Source organism: Lepidochelys olivacea, assembly GCF_965140295.1.
Source record: "Lepidochelys olivacea isolate rLepOli2 genome assembly, chromosome: 5".
Classification (NCBI taxonomy): domain Eukaryota; kingdom Metazoa; phylum Chordata; order Testudines; family Cheloniidae; genus Lepidochelys; species Lepidochelys olivacea.
The window spans coordinates 78744712-78762111 of NC_140415.1; the positions used below are offsets into that span (position 1 = coordinate 78744712).

General features: G+C 44.0%; 1 protein-coding gene across 3 annotated transcripts in view; it reads left to right on the forward strand.

The window, feature by feature from the left end:
• Positions 1 to 1351: 1351 nt before the first annotated feature.
• SNX24 (sorting nexin 24) overlaps positions 1352 to 17400 on the forward strand; it is a 149577-nt gene continuing 133528 nt past the window's right edge. The window contains exon 1 of one of the 3 annotated variants that reach the window (XM_084627712.1): positions 1352 to 1598. In XM_084627712.1, coding sequence (XP_084483838.1) covers positions 1434 to 1598 — 165 coding nt within the window. In that variant the 5' untranslated portion in view covers positions 1352 to 1433. The remainder of the gene's footprint in view (positions 1599 to 17400) is intronic. The other 2 variants (XM_084627713.1, XM_084627711.1) reach the window with 2 other exon arrangements.

A 17400-nucleotide genomic window follows, 5' to 3' on the forward strand; every position in this document is an offset into this window, starting at 1 on the left:
AAATTAAAATTAATTTAAATTAAATTAAAAAATTTATCAAGAGCCTATCCAGCCAAAAATGACCTTTTCTACTCAAAGCAGAATGTGAATTGTAAACAATTTCAAAGTCAAAGATTGTAACTGTTACCCTGACTTGATTCTTTAATAGAGTGTTAAAACTCCAACCATTCACTGATTTGCTTGTCACCTTTTATGTTTGGGTAACCATATTGGGTGACCTTGATGTAGAGTCAACAGTAAACTGAAAATAGTGCCAGGAGATAGTATGACTAGTGAAAGATTTAACAGGATACAGGAGTATTGTTCTGGCCTGGGATAATAGCTACTATCTGCTACCTTCTATTTATCAAATAGTTACTGATGCCTCCTCAGAAACTCTTGTACTTGCTTTTCATAGTCCATCCTACTTGTGACTTTCTGTATTTCTCTTTACTGTTTCTCTTGCAAGTTGTGCCTGGATTTGCTCAACATGAAAGTGTATCGGTGAGAATGAGACATTAAAGATGAATTTAATGTCTACTAATTTGAGGTAGATATTAAAAAAACCTCTCTGGTGCTACATTTGATACTATGCTACAGCTGTTTTTGTTTGGGTTTCTTTGCTATTACTAAAGCAGGTGCATAAAACAATATTGTTTGTTTAGAAAGTGATTTGTTTGTTCCTCTACACCGACATCACAACCAGTAGCTACAGCAATTATGCCAACCAGCACTGGATTTGAGAGCAAATAGCAGAAACGGATGATCAGCAGCAGTGCACAACTGTGACTTCAACGGCAGCAGTTGCCAAAAACCACTTTTGCACATTTCAGTGTTAGGCGGTAACAACGCTGTTTCCGTGGCTGGTTTACAAAGGAGAGGATCTCTAGGAGCGTTGAGGGGACGGAGAAGGAACAAGAATGCAACTATAAGGGGGGGGGGGGGGAACAGCCCTTGAGCTATTTAAGGGAAAAGCCATCGTCATGTTTATCCTAAGGACAGCACGAGGAGAACTGAGTGAGCCACAGGCTTTTAACCAGCACACCATGCTGACCCGGCTGGAGAAGCTACAGGCCGAGCGCGCCCATTTGCGCACACAGAGGAGAAGCCGCAGGAGCTGAGGGCCTGGCACGAGGGTGGATACCGCCGGCTGTGGCCGCCCGGCAGGTACCTTCTCTGCGGGCCGCGCCGCTACCCGGCCGGGACCCCGTGTGGCGGAGCGGAGAGTTTCGGACAGGGAACGAGCACGCCGAGGGGCCAATCGCAGCGCGCCGGCTGCCGCGGCCACGGGCTGGGTGAGCCCAGGGGCCGGCTCCAGCCCCAGCTCCCTGGCTGGGCAGCTCGCGAGCTGCCCTGGGCTGCCTGGCTCGCGCGCCCGAGGCCCCGCGCCGCCTCGGTCCCAGGCCGGCTGCTGCGCTGGGGGCCTTGCCCGCCCCCCGCCGCGTACTGGCGTCATGTGGGCTCCCCGCGCGTCACGTGACGCGCTCGCAGCTGGCTCGGTCCCGGGGAGCTGCTGCTGCCCTGGAGCGCTGCGGTGCCCGGCCCGGCCCGCGCGCGCCATGGAGCTGTACATCCCGTCCTTCCGCTACGAGGAGAGCGAGCTGGAGCGAGGGTACACGGTGAGGGGCTGGCGCGGGGCCGAGCGGAGGCCCGGTGGGGCGGGCTGCGTGCGGCTGGTGCCCTGCACCGTCACCCCGAGGCGGTCCCGAAGGGGCCGGGGGCCCCATCCCCACCGGTGGCGGGTCTCTGCCTCCCTGGGCTGCTGGAGGACGTGCAGCCAGGGAACTGGCTGGCATCGCCGTTGGGGGCGTAGACAGCCAGTGCATGGCTGGCACCCACTCACCAGGAGGCCCGTGGCCAGGCAGCTCGCAGCTGTCCTTTCCATATGCTGGCTCTCTTCATAGACGCGTAGGGCCGGCCCCTTGGAGTGAGGCAGGGCACTGCACCCTGGTGCCATTTGACATCCACGTGCGGTGTGGCTGCTCAGGTCAGTGGATTGCTGAGACCTGTTGGATAAGAGGAGATGGAGCATGGTAGGTTGGAGCCTGTCTTCATGCCCCACCCTACCAACAGTGCAGACAACTGCAATCTGCTCCGTTTTATTGTGACTGTTATTTATTCATTAATTGTAATACAGTAGCACCTATGAGCACTAAGTGGGGACCAGGACCCCGATGCAGTAGGTGCTGTACAAACACAGAACAAAAAGATGGTCCCTGCCCTAAATAGCTTACAATCTAAGTATAAGACAAGTGACAACAGATGGATCCGTACAGATGGGGGAATACAAAGAAACAGTGCGGCAGTATTGGACAACACGCTAGGCTATGGTCCAACAATGGCTGTTAGCCAGGATAGGCAGGGATGGTGTCCCTAGCCTCTCTTTGCCAGAAGCTGGGAATGAGCGACAGGGGATGGATCACTTGATGATTACCTGTTCTGTTCATTTTCTCTGGGGCACCTGGCATTGGCCACTGTCAGAAGACAGGATACTGGACTAGATGAACCTTTGGTCTGACCTGGTATGGCCATTCTTATGTTCTTATGTATGATCTCAGGTTTCAGAGTAACAGCCGTGTTAGTCTGTATTCACAAAAAGAAAAGGAGTACTTGTGGCACCTTAGAGACTAACCAATTTATTTGAGCATAAGCTTTCGTGAGCCACAGCTCGCTTCATTGGATGCATGCTGTGGAAACTGCTGAAGACATTATATACACAGAGACCATGAAACAATACCTCCTCCCACCCCACTCTCCTGCTGGTAATAGCTTATCTAAAGTGATCACTCTCCTTACAATGACAGGTTTCAGAGTAGCAGCCGTGTTAGTCTGTATTCGCAAAAAGAAAAGGAGGACTTGTGGCACCTTAGAGACTAACCAATTTATTAGAGCATAAGCTTTCGTGAGCTACAGCTCACTTCCTCAGATGCATATCGTGGAAACTGCAGCAGGCTTTATATATACACAGAGAATATGAAACAATACCTATTCCCACCCCACTGTCCTGCTGGTAATAGCTTATCTAAAGTGATTTCCAGCACAAATCCAGGCCCTCTCACCCTCCACCCCCCCACACAAACTCACTCTCCTGCTGGTGATAGCCCATCCAAAGTGACAACTCTTTACACAATGTGCATGACAATCAAGCTGGGCCATTTCCTGCACAAATCCAGGTTCTCACATCCCCCCCACCCCCATACACACACAAACTCACTCTCCTGCTGGCAATAGCCCATCCAAACTGACCACTCTTCAAGTTAAAATCCAAGTTAAACCAGAACATCTGGGGGGGGGGGGTAGGAAAAAACAAGAGGAAACAGGCTACCTTGCATAATGACTTAGCCACTCCAAGTCTCTATTTAAGCCTAAATTAATAGTATCCAATTTGCAAATGAATTCCAATTCAGCAGTTTCTCGCTGGAGTCTGGATTTGAAGTTTTTTTGTTTTAAGATAGCGACCTTCATGTCTGTGATCGCGTGACCAGAGAGATTGAAGTGTTCTCCGACTGGTTTATGAATGTTACAATTCTTGACATCTGATTTGTGTCCATTTATTCTTTTACGTAGAGACTGTCCAGTTTGACCAATGTACATGGCAGAGGGGCATTGCTGGCACATGATGGCATATATCACATTGGTGGATGTGCAGGTGAACGAGCCTCTGATAGTGTGGCTGATGTTATTAGGCCCTGTGATGGTGTCCCCTGAATAGATATGTGGGCACAGTTGGCAACGGGCTTTGTTGCAAGGATAAGTTCCTGGGTTAGTGGTTCTGTTGTGTGGTATGTGGTTGTTGGTGAGTATTTGCTTCAGGTTGCGGGGCTGTCTGTAGGCAAGGACTGGCCTGTCTCCCAAGATTTGTGAGAGTGTTGGGTCATCCTTTAGGATAGGTTGTAGATCCTTAATAATGCGTTGGAGGGGTTTTAGTTGGGGGCTGAAGGTGACGGCTAGTGGCGTTCTGTTATTTTCTTTGTTAGGCCTGTCCTGTAGTAGGTAACTTCTGGGAACTCTTCTGGCTCTATCAATCTGTTTCTTTACTTCTGCAGGTGGGTATTGTAGTTGTAAGAAAGCTTGACACTACCCAAGATCCATAAACCTGGAAATCCTGGGCGCCCCATCATCTCAGGCATTGGCACCCTGACAGCAGGATTGTCTGGCTATGTAGACTCCCTCCTCAGGCCCTACGCTACCAGCACTCCCAGCTACCTTCGAGACACCACTGACTTCCTGAGGAAACTACAATCCATCGGTGATCTTCCTGATAACACCATCCTGGCCACTATGGATGTAGAAGCCCTCTACACCAACATTCCACACAAAGATGGACTACAAGCCGTCAAGAACACTATCCCCGATAATGTCACGGCTAACCTGGTGGCTGAACTTTGTGACTTTGTCCTTACCCATAACTACTTCACATTTGGGGACAATGTATACCTTCAGATCAGCGGCACTGCTATGGGTACCCGCATGGCCCCACAGTATGCCAACATTTTTATGGCTGATTTAGAGCAACGCTTCCTCAGCTCTCGTCCCCTAAAGCCCCTACTCTACTTGCGCTATATTGATGACATCTTCATCATCTGGACCCATGGAAAAGAAGCCCTTGAGGAATTCCACCATGATTTCAACAATTTCCATCCCACCACCAACCTCAGCCTGGTCCAGTCCACACAAGAGATCCACTTCCTGGACACTACAGTGCTAATAAACAATGGTCACATAAACACCACCCTATACCGGAAACCTACTGACCGCTATTCCTACCTGCATGCCTCCAGCTTTCACCCTGACCACACCACACGATCCATCGTCTACAGCCAAGCTCTACGATACAACCGCATTTGCTCCAACCCCTCAGACAGAGACAAACACCTACAAGATCTCTGTCAAGCTTTCTTACAACTACAATACCCACCTGCAGAAGTAAAGAAACAGATTGATAGAGCCAGAAGAGTTCCCAGAAGTTACCTACTACAGGACAGGCCTAACAAAGAAAATAACAGAACGCCACTAGCCGTCACCTTCAGCCCCCAACTAAAACCCCTCCAACGCATTATTAAGGATCTACAACCTATCCTAAAGGATGACCCAACACTCTCACAAATCTTGGGAGACAGGCCAGTCCTTGCCTACAGACAGCCCCGCAACCTGAAGCAAATACTCACCAACAACCACATACCACACAACAGAACCACTAACCCAGGAACTTATCCTTGCAACAAAGCCCGTTGCCAACTGTGCCCACATATCTATTCAGGGGACACCATCACAGGGCCTAATAACATCAGCCACACTATCAGAGGCTCGTTCACCTGCACATCCACCAATGTGATATATGCCATCATGTGCCAGCAATGCCCCTCTGCCATGTACATTGGTCAAACTGGACAGTCTCTACGTAAAAGAATAAATGGACACAAATCAGATGTCAAGAATTGTAACATTCATAAACCAGTCGGAGAACACTTCAATCTCTCTGGTCACGCGATCACAGACATGAAGGTCGCTATCTTAAAACAAAAAAACTTCAAATCCAGACTCCAGCGAGAAACTGCTGAATTGGAATTCATTTGCAAATTGGATACTATTAATTTAGGCTTAAATAGAGACTTGGAGTGGCTAAGTCATTATGCAAGGTAGCCTGTTTCCTCTTGTTTTTTCCTACCCCCCCCCCCCAGATGTTCTGGTTTAACTTGGATTTTAACTTGAAGAGTGGTCAGTTTGGATGGGCTATTGCCAGCAGGAGAGTGAGTTTGTGTGTGTATGGGGGTGGGGGGGATGTGAGAACCTGGATTTGTGCAGGAAATGGCCCAGCTTGATTGTCATGCACATTGTGTAAAGAGTTGTCACTTTGGATGGGCTATCACCAGCAGGAGAGTGAGTTTGTGTGGGGGGGTGGAGGGTGAGAGGGCCTGGATTTGTGCTGGAAATCACTTTAGATAAGCTATTACCAGCAGGACAGTGGGGTGGGAATAGGTATTGTTTCATATTCTCTGTGTATATATAAAGCCTGCTGCAGTTTCCACGATATGCATCTGAGGAAGTGAGCTGTAGCTCACGAAAGCTTATGCTCTAATAAATTGGTTAGTCTCTAAGGTGCCACAAGTCCTCCTTTTCTTTCTCCTTACAATGTGTATGATAATCAAGTTGGGCCATTTCCAGCACAAATCCGGGTTTTCTCACCCTTCTCCCCCCCCCCCCCCCACAAGCTTACTCTCCTGCTGGTAATAGCCCATCCAAAGTGACCACTCTCTTTACAATGTGCATGATAAATAAGGTGGGCCATTTCCAGCACAAATCCAGGTTTTCTCACCCCCCCACCCCCACACAAACTCACTCTCCTGCTGGTAATAGCTCATCCAAACTGACCACTCTTCTTACAATGTGCATGATAATCAAGGTGGGCCATTTCCAGCATAAATCCAAGTTTAACCAGAACGTCTGAGGGGGCAGGGGGGTTTAGGAAAAAACAAGGGGAAATAGGCTACCTTGCATAATGACTTAGCCACTCCCAGTCTCTATTTAAGCCTAAATTAATAGTATCCAATTTGCAAATGAATTCCAATTCAGCAGTTTCTCGCTGGAGTCTGGATTTGAAGTTTTTTTGTTGTAAGATAGCGACCTTCATGTCTGTAATTGCGTGACCAGAGGGATTGAAGTGTTCTCCGACTGGTTTATGAATGTTATAATTCTTGACATCTGATTTGTGTCCATTTATTCTTTTACGTAGAGACTGTCCAGTTTGACCAATGTACATGGCAGAGGGGCATTGCTGGCATATGATGGCATATATCACATTGGTGGATATGCAGGTGAACGAGCTTCTGATAGTGTGGCTGATGTTATTAGGCCCTGTGATGGTGTCCCCTGAATAGATATGTGGGCACAGTTGGCAACGGGCTTTGTTGCAAGGATAGGTTCCTAGGTTAGAGTTAGGTTCCTAGTGGTTCTGTTGTGTGGTATGTGGTTGTTGGTGAATATTTGCTTCAGGTTGGGGGGCTGTCTGTAGGCAAGGAGAGTGGTCACTTTGGATGAGCTATTACCAGCAGGAGAGTGAGTTTGTGTGTGTATGGGGCTGGGGGGGGGGTGAGAAAACCTAGATTTATGCTGGAAATGGCCCACCTTGATTATCATACACACTGTAAAGAGAGTGGTCACTTTGGATGGGTTATTACCAGCAGGAGAGTGAGTTGGTGTGTGTGTGTTTTTGGGGCGGGGGGTGTGTGTGTGTGTGAGAGAACCTGGATTTGTGCTAGAAATGGCCCACCTTGATTTTCATACACATTGTAAGGAGAGTGGTCACTTTGGATAAGCTATTACTAGCAGGAGAGTGGGGTGGGAGGAGGTATTGTTTCATGGTCTCTGTGTATATAATGTCTGCTGCAGTTTCCACAGTATGCATCCGATGAAGTCAGCTGTAGCTCACAAAAGCTTATGCTCAAATAAATTGGTTAGTCTCTAAGGTGCCACAAGTACTCCTTTTCTTTTTGTATGATCTCAGTACACCAGAGGCCCATCCACTGTCAAATTTCTTGTAGGCATTGTGGGAAAAAAAAATTTAATAGGGGATTTGAAAGAGGATAATGAGGTCGCTTTGTGGATGTTTATGGAGAGCTCCTACCAAGCATAAGGGGCAAGAAGGAATAGCACAAAAGTGCTTGTTTGAAAATTTAACAAGTGGCTGATGGAGGCTGGCAGCAGCATCATCATCATCATGATTATTATGCCAATTAGTTTCAGCTCTTGGACTCCTAATGATTTATTTCCCAATAATGCCACCTCATTTTGCAACGTTTAGACTTCCATTGTCTGTTACAAGATTACCGTTGATTTTCTCACTTTTGTCAGAGAATCTATATTCTCATCTTTCTTGGGCCTGCTAAATGTCATGTATTTTGTGTGTTGGTGGCACATGCTGTAGGCTTGTCTCTCATTCCTACACAATTGGTAAAATAGAGATAGATTCCTCCAAGTAGTACTCTGTAGCTTAGGGGTAAATACCCTGAGCTACAAACCAAGCCATCTTGGGTTCAAATCTCAGCAATTTTGCTCACTGTTCTTAGTATTTCTGTGCACCTCACACCGATTATTAATGAAGGTCTCATACACCTACCTTAGGGGTGGCAAGCATCTTTGCTCATTTTACAGCTAAGGTAACTGAAAAATTGCACAAGGTCGCTGGAAGCATAGCTGGGGGGGAATAAGTCTCATCTATTTTCAACACTGGCTTTCAGATGAACTGGGCCAAATTATATGCTTATTTAACCCATATCAACACAGTATGAATTTGTGCCCCGGCGTGGCTAGACCATATACAAAGGTTTGAGTCTACTAATACTTGCATGATAATTGGTATAGTAGCAGATCACATGATAGAAGTCCATGGTTTTCGATCCAGAGATCCCAGGTTCAGTCCCAACAGGTGACCCAGATAGGAGTAGTGTTACACTTCGCCACATTGTCTCTAACCACTAGAACATACTCTGCTCTTAGACCCAGGAATAGAACCAATGAATCCTGGCACCCATCATTCTAGTGCTAATTGACAAAAATAGTTGGATAACCAGTGGTGAAATGTGTGTTGTCTCGCACTCTCTGGGCTGCTTATTGAGGATAACAACACACTTTCTGTAGATGAAGTGGTAGAGTTCTGTGTTATGAATTCGGCTCTGGCTGATTAGCCTCACAGTAGCTTTATATAATTGTTGAAATGATTTTATGTCGCAAAACATGTAGAGATGATTTTGGACATTATGTTAGTATTTGTTTTATTGTTGTAGCTAGATACCGATCCGGGTGATGCTTGATCTGCAAGGAGGCTGTGTCTTGCCTTTGGGATTTGCCTTGATGATGATGATTATGGCTGCAGGTTTGTCACAGTGGGAAGATGTCACAGCATGATTTTCCTGTTTTGTCTGTGTCTCATCCTGCAGCAGAGGTTCCTGCAGCTCCTGTCCCATAGGTCTGGACGCTGTGCCGCAAGGCAGGCATTGCAACCTGGTGCATGGAGTAGCAGTGCTTGGCTTGGCTCACCTGCCCCTCTGTCATGACAGGAGCATGGGGGGAATCAAACCTGAGTGGTGCTGTGACCCTATGCACTAGGTCACAATGCCCAAAGTGGGACACTGGGCCTGACCCCAGCCTAGCCCCATGGAACAGGTGCTGCAGGAGCCACCGCTACCAGGAATGAGTGTGGGATGGGCTCTCTCCCCAGGCCCTCCTCACCGGATTGGTCTTCAGGTTGTTGTGCTGGGGCAGAGGTACTGCTGAGGGTGGTCAGTGCCCCCTTAGTCAGGCAACAGGGAAGGCATTTTCTATCAAAAATCGCACAGATGTCATAGTAATTTAGTAAGCTGTGACTGTTCCATGGTTTTTGGTTTAAAAAAAAAAATGTTGTGGCAAATCTGCAACCCTAATGATGATGTATTTTTAGTAACAACATGAGATAGTCTTCTTCAAACAAATCCTATAATATCTGAGAGCAGTGTGCAGAGATGTTCTTGCATATGCATAGACTGGAAGACCCTATCTTGTGTAAGCTCCAAAAAAGTCAGAACTTATTATAATGACTTATCTTTCTAGAAAACAAACCTCAATCTTAAAAGTATAAAATTAGCACTTACTAAGGCACTGGCTGCCTGAGGACATAGGTAATGAACGTCATTGCATTTTGCCTGTCATTCACCAGTAGGAATCCAGCTCAACGCAATGGGGTTTAAAAGTTTTTCCCATCAAATGGATGTTGGTTGCCCCTTTATTATCTTTGATTCACCTCCAAAAATCATCAGACTTTGCACTAACTGGTAGACTTATTAGAGAGGCCATGAACTTCATAGGCCATGGAGACTAAACTATCCCTGTTACCTGTAGGTGAAGTTCTACTTCCCCTCCCCCAACCCACACAAGATCAGGCATACTGCCAGGGCAGTGTGTTGTGTGGGGAGCTTGCCCTGATGCTGCCTGGAGATAAACAGGAGGCTTCATTTTCCAAGGTTGCATGAGCATTAAAGCCAGAATTTGTTGTTATATACAAATTATTTACATCTTTACAACTATGCAAACTAGCATATTAAATAATTTGTGTAAATGCCACACATGGAGCTGCACAAAATTTAGCAGCTATGTTTCCTGCTTATTCTGTTTCTTCAGTGTTCTTTCATTCACCTGAAAACAGATGGATGTGGGGAGAAATATTAATTATTTTGGCCTTTAAGTTCATGACTTGACTCCTGCAGCCCTACCAGGACTCTTAGATTGGGAGGAAGACTCTCTCCTCTTTGGATTCGTTTTAAGACAGTTAATTTTGGACAATGAACATTCTTAAAGAAATTTATACATTAGCAAAAAGTACTAGACTGTTTCAGTTACAAAAGAAAACAAAACAGAACTCCACAACAACATGTCTCAAAGCCAGGAAATTATAACTTGGTGTTTTAAGGTCCCAGGTTCAAATTCCTTATGACAACAAAGTTGTTTCTGTATGCACGATTATTGTTTGTTAAACTTTGGGTAGTGGATCCCAGCCCCAGGGAGTAATTTTGAGAGCGAGGGGCAAACTGCCATATTGATCTCAATGCGATGGTAACGTCAGGACCTACTGTTCTGGGGGTGGGAAGGAAAGCCAAAACCATTCCAACAGAGGTCTCTGTGTATGGCAGGAGGAGAAGAGTGCAGCAGGCCTTGCCCACGCACCCAAGCAGATACACTCTGCCTGCTGGGGTAAGTACTGGCCTACCCCACCCCATTCTCCATGGGAAAGAGGGAATCCCAACTGCTATCCCTGTTGCTCCCAAGAGAAGAGAGTCCCTATTGCTACACCTAGGAGGGAGGGGGAGAGTTTAAGCAAAATATAGCGTTGAGATATATAGTGTGCTTAGGGATCCAGGTTACCTTGATTTGGCCCTAGTTTTTGAGCGCTCAGTTGAAAATCAGGATCTGTTTCAGTAGCAGTGGTATAAGAATCCTTAAGAATTTGCATACACTTTTACCAATTTAGAAGCATTTTTAGCAAAGGATAGAATTTATTACTTCTTTGTACAAAGTTCAGTTTCAGAGCATTTGACATATGTGACCTGTCATCTGTGTCTCTTTCCCCATCAGGAATAATAATAGTTCTCAACCCCACTGAGGTGTTCTATGGCTTAATACAGCCTGTAAAACATATTGGAATTCTTGGATGGGAGATGCTGTATAAGAAAGTACAAAGTAGTAGTAGTATAATCTACACTTCTGTTTGTAATAAATTGTCGGGTTTCCCTTCACATTTCCTCGCCTCCTGGCTAACTGTTCACAAAGTGCACAACTGGTTCTTGCTCTGTTGTAGTTGGCAAATGCTGTATCCATTTGCACCAATCCATTAGGTTCCTCAGAGATCCAACCAGATGCTTAGACACCAAAATCATTTTGATCGCTGGTTTAAAAAAAAAAACCTGTAAGAGAAAACAAACTTAAATCTAGCCTTATTGGTGGGACATGCGGTAGGTGTCTGTTTGCCTTATGTTTTTGCATGATGGAGCCAATTCTTTATCCACGGTTCATCAAAGAGTGGTCCAGAATGGATGAGTCTCCCTAAAGCTTCACAGTATGAGAGATTTTCCTGCTGATATGACTACATGACCCTGGTATATAGCCATGTATAGCTGGAAGCTTCAGGAATGGGGCCAATGGCTAAGTAATGGTCGGTGTGACAATGGGGAGCGGCAGAATTGTCTGGAAATCTTATAGGTTAGTAGACAGTGATAGATATCATGGCTACAAGGTGCAACAGAAAGCGCTTTTCTTTAATAGACAGAATAATGGATCCTGAAGAAGAGGGCTGTCCCATAGGAAACAATTTCACTTTCTGCAATGACAGGTGATAATCAGTTACTACAGAAGTTTATTTAAAAGTCAAGCAACATGAATAGGATCATTGATCCAGGAAGCCACAGTTTGCTGAACTGCTGAATATAAAAGTGTCAGTGTCCAAGTCATGTCTACTTCCATTCTTTTGGATCTTATTGCAAAAAAAAAAAAAAAAAAGGCAAATGCAATTTTAGGTAGCCTTAACAAAGGCATAGCATGCAAGTCATGGGAAGACTCTACTCAGGGCGGGTTAGGCCTCAGCTGGAGTACTGTGTCTAGTTTTGGCCACCAATGTATAGAAAGGATGTAGAGAGACTGGAAAGGATCCAGAAGTGAATGACAAAGATGATCAGAGGGATGGAATGCAAACCATATGAGCAAAGGCTGAAGGAACTGGTATGTTGAATTTGGAAAAGAGGAGATGCGGGGGGGTGGGGGGGGAAGAAGGGAGGACGGGTAGATGTGCCCACGGTCTTCAAATACTTGAAAGGCTGTCATTAAAAGATGGAGAAAAGTTGTTCTCTCTCTCCACAAAGGGCAGGACAAGAGGCAGTAGGTTCAAACTACAGCATAATAGATTTAGGTTAAATCTCAGGAGAAATTTCTGAACTTTAAGAACAGTAGGATAGTGGAACAGACTGTCTAGGGAGGTTGTGGAAACTCCTTCACTGGAGGTTTTCAAAAGGAGACTGGATAGGCATCTGGATGCATCCGATGAAGTGAGCTGTAGCTCACGAAAGCTCATGCTCAAATAAACTGGTTAGTCTCTAAGGTGCCACAAGTACTCCTTTTGGTTTAGACACAACAAATCCTGCATTTTGGCAGGGGGTTAAATCTTGCAGTCCCATCTGACCCTATGGTTTTATGGTTCTATTACATGAGAATCAAGGGTCACATTGAATCTGTAGGTTATAAAAGGGACCAATATGAAATTTGGGATACTGAATGGGATGGAGATGCTGGAATTTGGGGTGAAGTGGCTTTTTACCAGTTACAAGATAGCTGAATATGCTGAGTTGGAAAAAGTTATGGCAGAGTCAGGAGTTGATGAGGTTGAAGCAGGTGGAAAATGAGAAATGGGCTAAAACAGTGAAGAGGGATAGAGATTTGGGTGTCACAACCAAGGTTAAGTTTGGAAAGGAGATGTTCAAGGGGACCCATCTGGACAAACAGGAGTGGAACCCAACAATGAACAAAAACCAGTTACGAAATGATCTGAGACAAAGTGTGATTCAGTCAGGGATGCTGGAAGCTGGAGTGGACAGAATTATTTCTCAGGTGGTGGATCCAAAACTAAACCACATCTTCAGGCCGCAAAAGAAAGAGGAAACTGTGCCAGCTCTTCCATCAGAGCCTGAGAATCAGGATCCTCCTGCTCCATCCCAATATGCCTCGTAAGTGTGTTCCTGGTACTAAAAACAGCTGCAGTTGCAAAATACAAGTTTGGTTAGTTTGGGATTGGATAGATATAATAAGGGATAGAAGCCTAGATTATGTCAAAATTAATATCTCCTTTGCTGTGCTATCAGCTGATGCCGCAACTGATCTGGATGTACTGTGTGTATTAGTGTGAAAGTAGACAAGGTGCTGGAAGTTTTACTTCTATTTTATTCCTCTTGTGTTGCCAGTCTTAAGTAAATTCCTGTGTTAATTTTTTCATTAAAAATCTAAGATACAAAACATAACGGTGAAATCTCTTGTTATGGGACTACTCGTTACCAGACTCTCCCCCTTCCCTGTAAACAATAACTTTTGGATTGGTAGGAGCCCAATCAAAAGAGAAGGATTCTCATAACTCCAGTGAACTGTGTCAGGCAGTTGAGAGAGATGTGACCAATAGTGTCACCTTCAACACCTGGGCGAAGGAGAAGAAGGCTATAATGTGGATCAGAAAAAAGGAAAACTAGTGTGAGAACCATGAGGTTAGTGTGGCATGGAAGGCAGGCCAGACCTTTTTGAGGAGGTTCTGTGGAGAAAGGGCAGATTTCTAGCTGCTGTGAGGAAACTAGATTGAGAAAATTTTTTTTGAGAAGTGCAGTGGTGGTGACAGTCTTGATGGCATCAGAAAAGATGCTAGTGAACAGTGATATTGGTTGATCACTGATGTGAAGTGAGAGGAAGGGAGGAGTGTAAGACCCACCCTCCGGCAGCTCCATACGGCTCACAATATAGATAGAGCACACAGCAAACTGCACTCTTTCCCCTTCTTCCTAATTCCCCCTCTTTCAGAGGGGAGGTTGTCTTTTGGCATTTGCGGAGAATAACCCCAATCCCTCTTTTCTTAATCCCTCCACAGTTTGTTCTCATTGAAGGAGAGAGGTGGGAAGAGCTCTTGACCTTAGCTGTGTGAGCTCTGTTTTCTGCCTTCAGGGCTGCTTTCTGTCTCCTTTGCAAGCAGCTACTGCTCAGTGTTTCCATCTCCTTCCTTTGCTACTATTCTCTGAATCTGTCAGCAATAGAAGGAAGACGTAGACAATGATCTGTGTGGTGCCAGTTGGCTACAGAGGCATAAAGTAACCTTGGAGGGCAGGGACAGAACTAAATCACCACAGAAGCTAGAAACTTCCTCTCTTTTTCACTCTTTCCCAGTCTGAGAGAGGAAACTGAGAAGGGAGGGATGAAGAAGAACTTGCAGGAATGATGATGAAAAGCTTGATGCAGGGAAAGTAAGGCGATTGGGAAAGGAAAATGAAGGCAGAGGCTATAATACAGCACCTATAATTTTAGAATCCCCTCACATCTGTCAGCAAGAATACTGGGAGAATCCACCCCCCTTCCAACTCCACAAACTAAAATTTAGCTCTTGAAACATATGACCTGTTCTCTCTGATGTATCTTTTAAAACAATTCTCAAAAAAATTATAATTAAGCAATGGCTTTGATGTGTCCCAATTTTGTCAGGGGGCCATCTTTCCAAAATACTTCAGTAAATTGAAAATCTACCCCAGATGGTGAAAAAACTTATGGAAAATGTCTGAGTTCCTCATTTAATACTAGAGGACAATTAAACTTCATTGTCAGTTTGAATTGATGACTGTAGCTTCCAAACTATTGAGCCTGTGCTAATAAATGCAACAGTTGTTCATAATTTGGCAGTGAATGACCTTTAAATGTAGATGTTTGCTGAGGATATCCTTAGGGAACAATTTAACTTCAAAATGACGCCCATGAGTACTTGTTATCATTTAAATATGCTTCCTTTGTCAATAACAGAATAACAAATACTAGTTAGATTTCTAATGTTGATTCAGATACTGGGAAACCTGCTGAATAAATTAGTGCTCATTTGATTTATATTGACCAAAAAATTTTACATTGGTATGTTGCAGGTCAAGATGACATCCATTTAAACACATTGTAGAGCAGAGAGGTCATGTTTGGCTGACATATATGCTTACAGTGTTTTTAATTAACTTTTTTAACACTATTCTCCAAATTCCTTTTAAGTAACAGATTTTCTGGAAACAAGATAGATATGAATATATAATGCCTTCAAATATTGTGATGGTTGAAAAAGAAATCCGGAGCCTTTATCTTGCCTATAAAATTATTGATGAGTTGGCTGAGCATTACTCTAACATTTTTGAAACTACTACCGTGATAAATATGCTTTAGATTGTGTATTTGTACTCTTACTCCTTCATTTAAAAGACTGAATGAGAATTAAAGAAGCAAAGACCTGAACATTCCTCTGCATTTAGACTGACTATAGAGAAGCCAAGCTAGCAAATACTTGCTTACATGATTGTATCCTCTGTATTTTTTTCAAACATGGAAGGCTCTAGTGGTTTTGTAAGCATAGGTGATTTCTATGGGAGTGATTATACTAATTAGTTTATGTAAAAGTAGCATTCTAACACTTGTATTAAGCCTCTGAGCTGTGTGAACAAAATATTGCCATAAGCCTGAGCAGACTGAGTCTGACTTGAGTGTTCATTAAATTAATAAGTGCTGGGACTTCTTCTCCACCAACCTATCTTCTGAGAGCTCCCTAAATATGACATTGTGTTACAAGTTATAGTGAATCAGCAATGGAGAAGTTACTTGCACAATTCCATTGGATTTTCAAGAAAATGACACAAATATGGAGTCCATCTTAAACAACAGTTGGCATTTTTTCTCATAGGCACAGCTGCAAAGAAAGCATCTGAATGTCATAGAGTACAATTTCTCCATCTGGCAGTCTCAACAGCACTGTAGGTACATTATATTTGGGAAGAGGAAGAAGATAAACAGGATTTGGCACATCAATGTCAAAGTAATGTAAAGCCAGAAGAATACTATTTACGAAACGCAATTGTTTAATTTCTAATTTCTAAAGACAATATGAATCAGTTGATCTGTATATAACTGACTTAGAGACAGTTTATACCAAAGATGACTGACTGAAAGAGATTTCAGAAAGTGTGTGTGTGTGTGTGTGGGTATTTATACAAAAATAATATTTTCTCTCTTTCCTCCTCTTTTTTTTTTTTTACTTTGGATACTTGGCAGCAGTTTCAGTATAGCTAGTTAAACTCTTTCTTCTGCTTAGTCAGTTTTCTCTCATGTTTGTTCGTAGATTTTAAGGCCAAAAGGGATCATTATGATCAGCTAGTCTGTTAAAGATAGAATAGATAACATTTTAATTTGGGCAAGGGACCTTAAAGAATGCCATGGAAAATTTGCCGAAGACCCCTATCACTGAACGTGGGGAAATGAAAGCAAAAACAATACAAAATCTGTTTGAAAATATTATCTATGTATACATAGCAATCAGTTAAAGACCAAGAGAGATTTTTTTCTGACCTGGGATGAGTGCTCAAATAATAGACATTAGCTCACTAGGATATCTGTAATCACTTGTGAAAGGCTTACAAACAAAGCTGATGCAATGCCATGAAATTGTAGTGAAAAAGCTAGGAGGGTGTTCTGTTTGAATTTGTTTAGGAAACCACTGTGAATTGATTACTTCTGTGAGTTCTTGGAGATTTCAGAACAGGTATACACAAGCAGCAGACTATGACTAACTGTATCAAGTGCGGTGCTGGAACAATTTTGACAGTGAGGGTGCTGAGAGCCATTGAACCAAACTGTAAACCCTGTATACAATGGAAACCACTTCAAGCCAAGGGGTGCAGCAGCACCCCTAGTTCCAGCATCTCTGCAAAGTCACAGTTTGGAAGGCCCTGAATTCCAGATGTTCTGACAATGGATCACAATTGTTAATTGTAGAATCTGAGGAATATTCTTCAGAAATAGCTGTTGGTATTTTGGAGAAAAAATGATATGCTCAGAGAATTAAACAATAGAGCTATTCAGTGTGCATGACAGCAAAAATACATAAATCCATGTTGTGTTGCAGGCTTTGTCTGTATTTGTAGTATGAACTGGTAAAAGTACTGTTGGCATGGTGCCATCAAAAAACTATTTTGGCAGAATGTGTTCAGACTGAGATACTTGTGTCAGCATGTTTTGTCCACACAACATCAAGTAGAAATACAAGAATAAAATGACTGGCTTCTTCACACAGATGCTAGTAAACAGCCAGTTAAGGACTTTACTTCCCCAAAAGAACTGAGAAAATAGCAGTCT